Below are 12,666 nucleotides of genomic sequence, written 5' to 3' on the forward strand. Positions count from 1 at the left end.
GAGAAAAATTCTCTTTTGCTTCTTATTTGTTTTTACTTTATTTCAGATCATTGTTGTAATGTGTTTATGATACCATCGACTGGCAAGGTCTCTCTCTAAAAAAAAAACGTATCCAAGACTTTTACCTGATTAAATATAGGAGAGGAGTGCAAACTGGTTTTGACCTGCAAATCATTAAATCAGTATGTACTGGGGAGTTTAGCTACTTATGATGACTCATCAGCTTGGGATACAGGTAGGTGCATTAAAGTTTTGCAATACTTTTTATATACTTTAAATTCCTCCATTACATTTTTATTGCAGTTTTACCTTCTGACTGGGAGTTTCTTTGCTGTTTAAGATTTCCCACATACAACATTATGATGTAAAATATGATGCATTGCAGATTAAAACACCTAACAGCATGATGTATCACTCTGAAAGGGGCAATTTTCCAGTTGTTCTTTTGATATGTTGGTACATTTAGCAGTCATAAGTTGCATTAAGGGACATTTTGTGATGAAGTAGCCTATGTTTACATTGTGGCGTTGCTATTTCAGGATTTGAGTAAGCTAGTTAATACTTTCACCCCTGCGGAACTGTCGGCTAAATCCAACCCAAACACGCACCGAAATCACGTTATTAGATTCATCATTTATGCGCTGGCCGTTAAACGTGAATAAAGTAGGTCATCGTGTTAAAATCCAAAGCAACATTAGCAGAATATTTCCCTCTCTCTGCACTGTATTGAGCCTGCAGCAGCAACCAGAAGTGAACAAAGCGACCCGGAAGCGGTGGTCCGACTGGAGGCAGGCAGAAAGAACCTTTTATATTATAGCTGTACTCGCAAGACAATATCTGCAATCAGGACACAAGGTATTTGTGCATGTCTTTTCGTGTCTTCACTGCTGTGCATTTCTCTGATAAGCGATAGCTTCCTAAATGCGTGCATTGTGCACAAAACGCAATCGCTGTCCTTTGATTCGCCCAGAAGTTGCAGAATGTGAAAAAAAGCAGCCCTAAAAGTGAAATTTGGTTAAGATGGCAGAGCGTCTTTCGGGAGAAAGGACACTGTGCGCCGGTTACATTTTGACCTTAAAGCGTTGGTACGGTTGTTTTAGTCAGTGTGGCGTTTGAGTCGAGCCTGCATCTTGTCCGTTTCCGTGCTGTTTTTGCAGGACATGGTTGTTGTGGGAAGTGTCAATTTTTTTAAGAGGTGGGGAGGCCGGGCTATTCAAACCTGCAATTCGCCGTAAACAATCATTCATGCCTTTGACATGATAAACACACCTTTGTGTGCGCGTCGGCTCGCTTCTTATCCCCGACACCCTCCTCACGATAAGATGTTCATGCTCTTAAATTTTTGGGGTCTGCAGAATATGGCGTCCCGCCTTATAAAAATAAGGCTGCCATTTTTGTTTCTCTTTTGTCTGGAAATGTTTAAAGAAAACTGTCTGAGAATGTCTGAGTCGCACCGGGAGGCTCGATCCGTGAAACCCTCCATCAGCGTGAGTCCAGAGATGCTCTCAGACGACCGACATGTCCGAAAAGTCAAAGAAAGAAAAGTTTTTTTCTCTCTCATTGCGTTTATCTTAACATTTAAAGCGACGTTCACTTATTTTCAGGATTTCACTCTCAGACAATAGGAACAGAGGGGCTAAATGTCCAAGCTAATCGGCTAAGGCTCTGTCCCACTGATGTCTTTTTCATAAGTGAGGACATATTTCTAGGTGACATTTAGCCTAGATGTTTGACCTGTGTTAACTTAAAGGTGACAGTTTGGCTCATAGTCCCACTGTAGGCCTGATTTACACACTGAGTTATTAACATAAATGTAACATATTAGCAACTTCTACTGTTAAAAATAAGTCATGCCAGCTTTATCCGAGGTTTATGACTTTGTCATTATTTTTTCTTTATTAATTTTATTTTTCAAGGTTAATGCAGGTCCTTAAACATTCTAAAATACCATAGATCCAGTTTTTTGACGACGAAATTTAAACTCCAGATTTACCCCAAACCCCATCTGTTGAGGAAGACTGTGAGATGTGGATAAAAGCCAGAAAAGTAATAAGTGAACCTTGAGTTAATATTTTTTTTTTCAAACTATACATTTCCAAGATCTCATAAATCCAATTTTACCAGCCTTAAATATGTTAAATTGTCTTACATTTGTATTTATAAAGTCTTCATTCAAATGTAGTTTTTTTTTTGAAGAAAAAGAAATGCATTTAAGCTCATAAAACCCAAAGCCAATGTAACATTTACCTCTGTTAGAGATGTTCCTGGTATCGCCCCCCGATACTGCCTAAAACGCTGGTATCGGTATCGGGAAGTACTGGAGTTAATGCACCGATCCGATACCACGTAATAAAGCCCTAAAGAAAATCTACGTTAAAGTAGTTTATTTATGTTATTTTTCCCGTTATAACTGACTGTTAAACTACATAATAAAACAAAGTTCTGTGGCATTCATTGTTTGTGTTTGTTCATGTTTCACAAAGAGTTTAACCTGAGCCAGACCGACAACAAAGGTAGAAATAATATCACATCCATACAGGGATAGTAGTATACAGTTGTTAAAACATAATAAAATATATGACAGACTGGTATCGGATCAGTACTTGGTATCGGCCGATACACAAGTTCAGGTATCAGAATCGGTATCGGGAAGCAAAAAATGGTATCGGGCCATCTCTAACCTCTGTGTGTCACATTATTCATTCACACTCAGCTGTGGTTAAAATGGTATTTTTTTAGGTTAATCCAACCTCCCCTTTACTTACCTGTCATAAAACAAATGCTAAATAACCTTGGTATATTTGTCCTAGAGGAAATTGGAACAAATATATATATTAATGCAAGGTTGTTAATTTTACAAAAAGTGTCCTCAGTGGATAGGTGGAGCAGTTTAAGTGCTCTGATGGAAACTAATGAAATGTATATATGATAATTTGGGGTCAAAGGAAACTCACCTTTTCTACTAAACATGAAACTGTTAGTTGCTTGAGGTTAGGGTGTAATCGTTTTCTTTGTCACAATTAAAGTCTGCCAGTCTGCTAATATAAACACACAGCCTACACATCTTCTTCAGAACATTGACATTAGACACTGCAGTTTGAAAAACAATTCTTTGTATCGTAATCCCCTCTCTGATCCTGACTGACTTTGACAAGCGTGTAGTAAAATAACAGCTCATTAAGTAGGCTATAACTTGACTTTTGAATGCGGCTACATAACATTTTATTCATTTCAGGATGGCAGAGCCTCGATTTAACAACCCGTATTTCTGGCCGCCCCCTCCATCCATGCCAGGCCAGGTAAGTCCACGCATCACATGCAATTACTGTGACATTTCCACCTTTCGTTGCCATTTGTTTCCATGTGTGAATGTCTTTTCAGCCATTCAGCACCAGTCTATCAGTGAAACAAACTAAATATATAAAAATAGAATGTAACTTGTACTGTGTGCTGGTCAGTGTTTTCTATCCTGGGATGTGTTTTTGGGGGGCATGAATGACATTCACACACGGTGGCTGTTTTCTGTTGAGCATGACCCGTTAACCCTTTCAGCTGGATAACCTGGTGCTCATTAACAAGATCAAGGAGCAGCTGATGGCCGAGAAGATCCGACCCCTGCACCTGCCGCCTACCTCCACTCCTTCCCAGCAGTCTTTGCTGGTGCCCACCTCGTCCCCGGACGGTAGTGCTCAGCACGTCATGTCTGTGTCAAAGCCACAGCAGGTGCAGGGCCATCACCAGCAGCCGCAGGGTTCTGGACAACCGGACATTGCTCTGCATGCTCGCCCTGCCTCCAGCTCTGGACCAGGTACAGCCTTCACTTGGTTGGTTGTTGGCCCAGGTACTGGACCTCAATACATTTTGAATACAGACTCAAATGTGTCATTTTAGTCTTGTTAATTTATTCTTTGATCAGATTCGGTTTAAATAAGGAACATCATTTTTCTTTAAAGTGCTCATATTATGCTAATTTTCAGGTTCATAATTGTATTTTGAGGTTGTACCAGAATAGGTTTACATGGTTTAATTTTCAAAAAACGCCATATTTGTCTTGTACTACACATTGCTGCAGCTCCTCTTTTCACCCTGTGTGTTGAGCTCTCTGTTTTAGCTATAGAGTGAGGCATCTCACTTCTATCCCATCTTTGTTGGGAGTCGCACATGCGCAGTAGCTAGGTAAGGACTACTAGCTAGAAGCTACCGCTGCACTGCTAGCGGTTAGCCACCTCGTTCTCAAAACACTGCTACAACACAAACGAGTTCACCCTAATCTACAAAATAAATTGTATAGAACTATACATGTCCCTCGTCTGCAGGTATTCCACGCAAAGTTGGAAGTGCGCCCTCGTTTAGAAGAAGTCTCCCGGCTAATCCTGCCTTGTACTGACCGAAGTTGGAGAAACAGCTAGCTGATGTGGTATTAGCTAAAGTGGTTAGCACACACCAAATGTTTCGGCCGATGACGTAGACGGCCCTGCCGATTTTGACCAGCTCACCCGGAGACTGAAGGCAGGATACATTCAGAAACCCGTATCTCACTCAAAACAGCATGGATGTTTTTTTTTCCAAGTTTGTATGCGTGTGGAAGCACCAGTGACACAAAATAACACCCCAAATCCCAGAAAAAGTGATTTTTTCATAATATGGGCACTTTAACACAATTCCTCATAAGGCTCCTTGTGTCAAGACATGATATTATACATAATTTGGGTATTGGTATAAAGATGCAGCTATCATATTGGCACAGAGGTATCAAAAAATGTCAAATCATACCAAGCCCTAGTTTGTGGACCTATTACATCTCTAAATTGAAGTTAATGAGCCATCTAACTTATATGCATTTTAAAGGCCTGTGCTTGATTTTCTTTCATCAATGAGTCTTGAATGAGGACCTCAGATTTTGCGGTAATAACACAGCATACATCTGTCTGTATCAAGACGCCATTTACTGTTCACTGATTAAAATGTTATCACCTGATAACTTCCAGATGGAAATATGGACGACAAGTCAGCAGTGAAGGCCAAAGGATTGTGGGAAGACTGGCACATGAGACAGCTCAGCGAGCAACAGGGCCGGATCAACCATCGCTCAGGTACTGCAGTCAGTTGGTCTCTGTGTGGTCTGTTGAGGCGGGGAAAATCAGCCTCCGGTGTAGGTAAAATTGACAGCAGTGTGATCAGTCATACTGTTAAATTATCTCAATAGATTGGGATACAGAAACAACACAGTAAAGGTACAATAAACATAACATAGCTGGTAAATAAGACAAGTAAATTTACTGTGATTACACTGAGTGTGCATTCGGGCAGTCAGCATAGGCCACTGCTGAGATGCTTAGTGTATCGTTAGTTAGTTGAAAGGTGTGCCAAACATCAAATAAAACATTTTATTAAACAGTTACTGAGGCCTAAAGTGGGGAAAAGAGAGAGAGTGTATTGTGCAGGCTAAGCAGTGCATTAGAGTGCCAACAGTAGTTAGGGATTAATACTGAGCAACACAGTTGCTGGTTCTTGAGGCAATTTTAGCTTCAAAGTTGTGAAAGTTCCAGATAACCTGACTTGTGGTGAACCGACAAATTATAAAACCAGTATATTCTCTAACAAGTGGTACACATGCTGAGGACGCTCTTGGCTTGTTGAGCTGTAAAAACGACCATACAAGTAGTTTTGCAAGTTTACTACAGATCATGTATTCTTCACGTTACTGCTTACCATTTTGCAAACTGTGCTGCTGTGCTTTAGGAATGCCAGTGTATTTTTCTAGCGTATATTTTCTACTGTTCAAGGCAGCCATTGGTTTTTATTTGTTCCTGTACGATGTAAGAAATCAGTGAGCAGACCTTTTGAAGCTTAAGTTGTGTACCACATTCAACTCTGGCAAAAAAACACAGTTGATGTTCACTGTGATGCATTCCACAATTCAAACATATCTGCTAACTGATCATTATATCATACGGAAACTAATTGAAATAAATGGCTCTGGGTAGCTCACCTGGTAGAGTGTGCACCCATATATAGAGGTTTACTCCTCGACGCAGCGGCCGCGGGTTCGTCTCCGACCTACGGCCCTTTGCTGCATGTCATTCCCCCTCTCTCTCCCCTTTCATGTCTTCAGCTGGCTTATAAATAAAGTTCTAAAATGCCCAAAAAATAATCTTTAAAAAACAACAACAACCAGAAGCCTCTCAGGTCATGTGTAGTGTTGTGGTAAACGGTTGTGGTCTTCACTTCCACAGGTCTGGCTCCTTCGTCCCGACCCGACAGCCATAGCACCTCAGAGGCCCTGACCCCCACGACTCCAACCTCCAGCAGCCAGAACCGCCTGGGCGGTGCCCCCTCTGTGAACATCATCTCCGGGCTGGCTAGCGGTCCTGGCATGGACCACATGAAAGTTGGAGGCCTGGCGGGACTGTTGGGCCCCCCACCCAAAGCACCCAGGGGACGGAAGAAGATCAAAGCTGAAAACCAGACTGGTCCTCTGCTGGTGGTGCCCTACCCCATCCTAGCTGACCAAGGCTGTGTCACCGTGGCACCTAAAGAGGGCAAAACCTACAGGTTAGACACAGGAAGCTGCTACTATTGTCTTTAAGTTTTTACTGCATCACAGGGGATAGGATATTTCCTTTCAACGCTGGCCTTGCAAAGCCAATTCACAAATGTAATTGCGGTCTACAAAAGATCAATAGGCATTGGCTTGAGGCAGGTTTGGTGTTATGCAGGCTGTAGCTGATAGAGATGTGGTTCTCCTCACTGAGACATTGATGTGAATCTATCATTCACCTGATTGGATGTATGTTTCACTTAGTGGACTGTCAACTGATCTTAACACCTGGAAAAACATAACCAATTTCTTCTTCATCTTCTATTTTAGTTTAGTAGACTTAATTTGATAGGTACAGTAAGCACAATGCAGGTCTGTAGGAATTCTTAGCAACTAATTGCATAATAAACCATGATCTACTTCTTTTGAATTCATCTGAATTAAACTCTACTCTGACTTTGGTTTGGGTTTGGTGCTACTGCTCGTTTGGATATAGATTATGATTCAGAATTGGTTGTGTTTTGCTTTATGTCTTGAAAAGTGGTCTCGGTATTGGAACAGCAATTTCTCAATTTCTAGACAAACCTGACTAAAACAACCTGATCTGATCATGTTTTATGCATTTTTGTGTCCTTTTTTGTCACCAAGATGCAAAGTGTGCCCGCTCACCTTCTTAACCAAGTCCGAGATGCAGATTCACTCCAAGTCCCACACGGAGGCCAAACCCCACAAGTGTCCCCACTGCTCCAAGACGTTCGCCAACGCCTCCTACCTGTCCCAGCACCTGCGCATCCACCTGGGGATCAAACCCTACCACTGCTCCTACTGCGAGAACTCCTTCCGTCAGCTGTCACACCTGCAGCAGCACACCAGGTCGGTCCGGCTGTGGACACAAAGCAATCAAGCTAGTGTTGGGAAAAGAAATGGCTACTGAGGAGCTACCGTAAACTCGCGTGCTATACCTGGGCAACTGAAATCTGACACAATATTTACAACATTTTAAAATGTGTTTTTTTCTTGCAGAGAATTTGTCTGCTGACATCCCTTTACACTTCAGGCATATCATTTGGGGAATCAAATCTTGCCCCTTTTTGTCATTTTCCTGGCTAGGTATTTCTTTTATTGTATATTAGGTGCATCAAGGTTGTGACTAAAATATGCGGCGAGAAGTTGGAGTTATAGAATCTGTTGTGGAATTTGATTCAGTTTCTTCAACTACATCATCTCTCTTATCAAAGTCATAAAAAAGCTATTTTGAGTCATTTTTAACTTTTATTCCACTTCTTTTGCCACAGAATCCACACTGGCGATAGGCCTTATAAATGTGCTCACCCCGGATGTGAAAAGGCTTTTACCCAGCTGTCTAACCTCCAGGTCAGTACATGGTCACACAACTTAATTCTGCCACAGTAGATATCACAACAAGAACTGTTACTTTACACTGAGGTAGACAACTACACAGGGGGAAAAACAAACCGGTTCATTGCATTGTTATCACAAAGCAGGTGTCCAAATTGAAAGCTTTTGCATGTTTCTTCCCCAACAGTCTCACCAGAGGCAGCACAATAAAGACAAGCCGTATAAATGTCCTAACTGCTACCGTGCCTACTCAGACTCCGCATCGTTGCAGATCCACTTGTCAGCGCACGCCATTAAAAATGCTAAGGCCTACTGCTGTAGCATGTGTGGCCGGGCATACACCTCAGTAAGTAAACCACAGTTTATCTGTTTATCTTCATGTGTGTTAGATTTTTCCAGTGTGCCTTCAGACTGACTGTTTACATGGCTGATAAGATGATGGCCTTTGATGATTCTCTGCTTCACTTGGCCTGAAACTATCTGCGTTTCCTGTTTGTGATATTTAACAAGTCAACATGTTCTTGCTCGTATTCAAACATACAGAAAAGAAGTGAATTGTTTTTGACAAGTACCAGTTTGTTTGATAATTTTTACTTGTAAAACAGATTGGCAAGGTACATATTTAATCTCTTATCCAGTTGAATCAAAGTGTTTGCTACCACCTCCCATCTGCAAATACAGTATCTCTCCAACAGATTACTCTAGAGCTGAAACAATTAATTGAGTACACAATCGACAGAAAATGTATGTACTCAATTAACTGTTTTGATCATGGCATCATTTCAATGGCTTTTTTTAAGCAGAAATGCGAAATATGTTCCGGTTCCAGCTCTAAAATGTGAATATTGGCTGTTTTTTTTCTCTTCTATCATATTAATCTGATCAAGGTTTGAACACCAAAAGCATAACTTTTGTCTTGGCTTTGTTCTTCCGTCGCAGGACACAACTGCAAAGCCAGTGTCTTCTTTGGTGAATTTAGTTTTTAAAAGCTTTTGATTAAATGTGTTTTCTTTAGCTCCTTCTATCTGAAGTTAGACATTTGCTGCAGTTGTTACATCTCAGTCCACTGACTTGACTTCACATACATTTATCTAGAATATGTCTTGTATTTAAAGGTACTCAGAGAATATTCTATTTGATACAAAAGGGTCAAAAATGGTTGTTGTTGATAAAGATTTAAAGTGCTCATATTATGCTTTTTCCCTTTCCTTTATCGTGCTATATATCTTTTTGTGCGCATTATAGGTTTACAAAGTGAAAAAGCCCAAACTCCACCCCAAAGGGACTCACCATCTCCAACAGAAAACACTGTTCACAAACTGCTCCAAAAATCTCTACTGTAGTCCAGTCTTTACTTCCGTGACAAACGTGCGTCACTTTGTAACACACGTTATAATGCTCGCCTAGCTGCTAGCATGGCACGCCCTCATACTCTGCTTCTGACTGGCTAGTAGTCCTTACCTAGCTACTGCGCATGCATACTCCCAACAAAGATTGAACAGAAGTGTGATGCCTCACTCTGTAGCTAAAACAGAGAGCTCAACACACAGGGTGAAAAGAGGAGCTGCAGCAATGTGCAGTACGACAAAAATATGGTGTTTTTTTGAAAAATGAAACCATGTAAATCTATTTTGGTACAACCTCTAAATACAATTATGAACCTGAAAATGAGCATAATATCAGCACTTTAAAGAAAAATAAACTGGGTTTTTTTAGGCTCTTGTCCAATGTGTTGTCCTTAATGGCAGTAATTACATTTTGGACCATTTGGTGTGTTTTCATGTCTTTTGTAGGAGACCTACCTTATGAAGCACATGTCCAAACATACGGTGGTGGAGCACCTAGTGAGCCACCAGTCACCTCAGAGAACCGAGTCCCCCAGCATCCCCATACGCATCTCCCTCATCTGAGCCCCCAGCCTCTCAGCAGCAGGTTGGATTCAAAGTCTATGTTAGGCTGGAGCTTATGAGGCCCTGCACCCACAGCCATCTACATAAGGCTTACATTAGCATTATGACAGCTGACATAAGCATTCAGTGCTAGATTCAGTAAACAGGCTGCCTCCATCCGTCTTGACACGGGCCGTCTGTCAAAAATGAGCACAGAGTTATTTTGTGAATGTAAAAATACAGCTAGATGTTGTCCGGAGGATCGAGTGGCAAAGAATGTCTTGCGTCAGATTTAATAAGCACTTTCGTAAGCGTCATGTAAACTGCCGGATGCATTGGCCATCAGAAATGTTTTAGTTAGGTTTCTTTTTTCTTTCTTTTTTTTCCCTCTTCCATGAAATGGGTTTCCAAAATGTGCCAGGTGATATTTGCCCTTATAAAGAATTGAGAGAGTAGAAAAAAATGTTTGCTGGGTGTATTCTGAAGACATCCAAAGAAATGTTTTAAGCACTTTTAGGCCTTGTGGTTTTGGCTGAAAATTGTTTCAATCTTGTTGGATGGAAAATGCCAAAGGGCATTACTTGTGGCAGCTAAGAGCACAGACTGTGTATAAATAACAGTCTTTTTCCTGTTACTTTCTTTGTTTTTACTCACATTTTTGTGAAAGTACACATTGACAGGGTCATCTAAATTTGAAGAAAGGCAATCGGTAGATGACAATTTAAACATTTAATGATTGTATTAAGATGTTGCATTATTGACTTTGGGAGGCAAAAAGTAGAGCAACATGCAAGGGAAGAAGGATGAATGTTTTTATTAGTTTAAAATCTTTCCCTCCATATTTGACATTTACCTTTATGGCACCTTTATGATCATAACATATGATCAAAGAAACACTGCTTTTTACATTACCGTAAATTCTCAAATAGTGGCTGAGGCCTTTATTCACCTCAGCTGCAGAGGGTACCATGATGAATCTTTCTGACTGCATTATGTTGTTGATACAACACTCAACACTTCCTGTATCCATTTCAAATTAAAAGCGGCCATACCATTAAATCTTCACACCTGTAAACCATTGTAGCGGTAATATCTCAATCATCATCATTATTAAAATGTCAGTATAGCATCAGCTTATTCATTTATAGAGCTCATGTTGAAACAGACTTTAAAAAGTACTTCACAATTCAGCATAAAATGATGGTAAACGGTCATCAGCAGAGGATCGATGGCAGAAGTTTAGAAATGAGTTGAGATTCTACAGATTGCGGTGTCGAGTGCAAAAATAACACAATCAGTAAAATTGGCAAACAACCTAAAATCAAGGTTTTATTATAAGGTTGTGTTTGATCTCCTCATCATATCACCTGCAACCATCTCTAGATAACTGTGTGTATGGTCTGAAGTATGCCTGCGGTGCACATTCTCCAGTAACCAGTTAGTGTGTGAGAAATGGCTCATGCTTAGTTTTTGTAGGTTCACATCATTTATACATGTGGCTCCAGGAATCTATCACCCTTGTTTGTTTTTTTCTTCCAGCCTGTATTTGGGGCCTGTATTTGTCCATGGCTACCACGCCCCCGGCTTCTATTTAAGAATTTACGGTATGTTTTCCACACGTCCCATTTTAACTAGTGCCATATATAAACCTTGTTGAGGTTTTAAGAGAAAGCAAAATGTGTTACAGTGCGTGTCTGCTTTCTCTACTCAGTTAAGCTTTGAATATTAGTTATTATAAGTATTAGAGGTTGAATACATTGCACATGTATCAGTGCCAGCTCTACTCAGCCCTACTTTTAAACACACTTAAGCGGAAATTATATTTTACTTGAGTGGTCAGTTTTAAACCCAAACATTGGACCAAAATGTGAAGTTATTGTACAGCTACTCTGACCCAAGTATTTTTTTTTTTTTTTTTAAACTTTAATAAGCTTTATCCATTTGGAATAAACTGCAGTATGTCATATTCCATATGCTTATGATATGAGTTGATGTGGAGGTGATGCTTCTCTTTTTTTAATGTTTTTTTTTCTCCTTAGTATTGTTTTTATTGTACACGGTATTGTTTGTTGTATTTTTACTGTAACTTTAACCTCTGGATGGTACTAATAGAGTACCCTGTATTCTTCAGGGCACTTCAGAAAAGGTGCTACGGCTAGACATTACGTTTGAGATGGAACTGAGAATAATGTAAAATACATATACAGTATATAGTATGTTTTCAAAAGAATAAAAAAAACTTATTACTCAAGCCACTGGCCGGAAAACAGACATTTACGCCAACAACAGACCCTGCCTCCTCAACTTACTCTCTCTTTTGAGATAATGGGAAAATGTACATGTTGCTGTACTGTAAAACATGTTACTCATTTATAGTACCTATTTTTTAGTTTTCATAAACATGCTCTGTTTGGGTTTTGTAAAGGTTTATGTATGAACTTACTGTAATTATTTTAGTTACCCATATGTTATTAATATCCATGTTTTATATCAGTTAATTACATGTAAGCCTTAACTGTTTTATCATCCCATTTCCATTAATCTGTATTGTGTTCTGCAGTATTCAGTCGTGTGAACATTTTCATTTTTTCCTTCCGCATGGAGTTCCTGAGCTGTAATCTGTATGATAACTGTTTAACCCATGTTCTCTATGAAAAGATATTGCGTAGATTTATTACTTTTTCCTGTCTTGCATTGTGGTTTCATATAAAGTTTCTAGACAACTAAATATGCACAGCCAAGACTGAGAAGTTAAACTAAGGTTATCAATGTTTAAAAAAAGGAAAAAAAGCTTTGTATCTTTACCTTGTTTAATAAACAGACTGTTATAAATTCATCACTGATTGCTTGGTTTGTACTAAAAACTGTAGCTGCCAA

The 12,666-nt window shown here is 39.9% G+C and overlaps 1 protein-coding gene across 6 annotated transcripts; it reads left to right on the forward strand.

The window, feature by feature from the left end:
* The first annotated feature begins 672 nt into the window (after nt 1–672).
* On the forward strand, nt 673–12,625 carry znf362b (zinc finger protein 362b). Of its 6 annotated transcripts, none has more exons than XM_031286281.2 (9): nt 673–855; nt 3,236–3,299; nt 3,553–3,841; nt 4,989–5,093; nt 6,237–6,555; nt 7,190–7,414; nt 7,837–7,915; nt 8,088–8,246; nt 9,694–12,625. In XM_031286281.2, the coding sequence occupies exons 2-9, from the start codon at nt 3,237–3,239 to the stop codon at nt 9,808–9,810; spliced, it is 1,356 nt and encodes a 451-aa protein (XP_031142141.1). In that variant the 5' UTR covers nt 673–855; nt 3,236; the 3' UTR covers nt 9,811–12,625. The 6 variants fall into 6 exon arrangements, with proteins under 6 accessions (XP_031142141.1, XP_031142145.1, XP_031142143.1 ...); XM_031286285.2 differs by having other exon boundaries at nt 3,553–3,808; XM_031286283.2 differs by having other exon boundaries at nt 698–855; nt 3,580–3,841.
* The last annotated feature ends 41 nt before the right edge of the window (nt 12,626–12,666 follow it).

This window comes from Sander lucioperca, chromosome 12 (genome assembly GCF_008315115.2).
Source record: "Sander lucioperca isolate FBNREF2018 chromosome 12, SLUC_FBN_1.2, whole genome shotgun sequence".
Taxonomy (NCBI): domain Eukaryota; kingdom Metazoa; phylum Chordata; class Actinopteri; order Perciformes; family Percidae; genus Sander; species Sander lucioperca.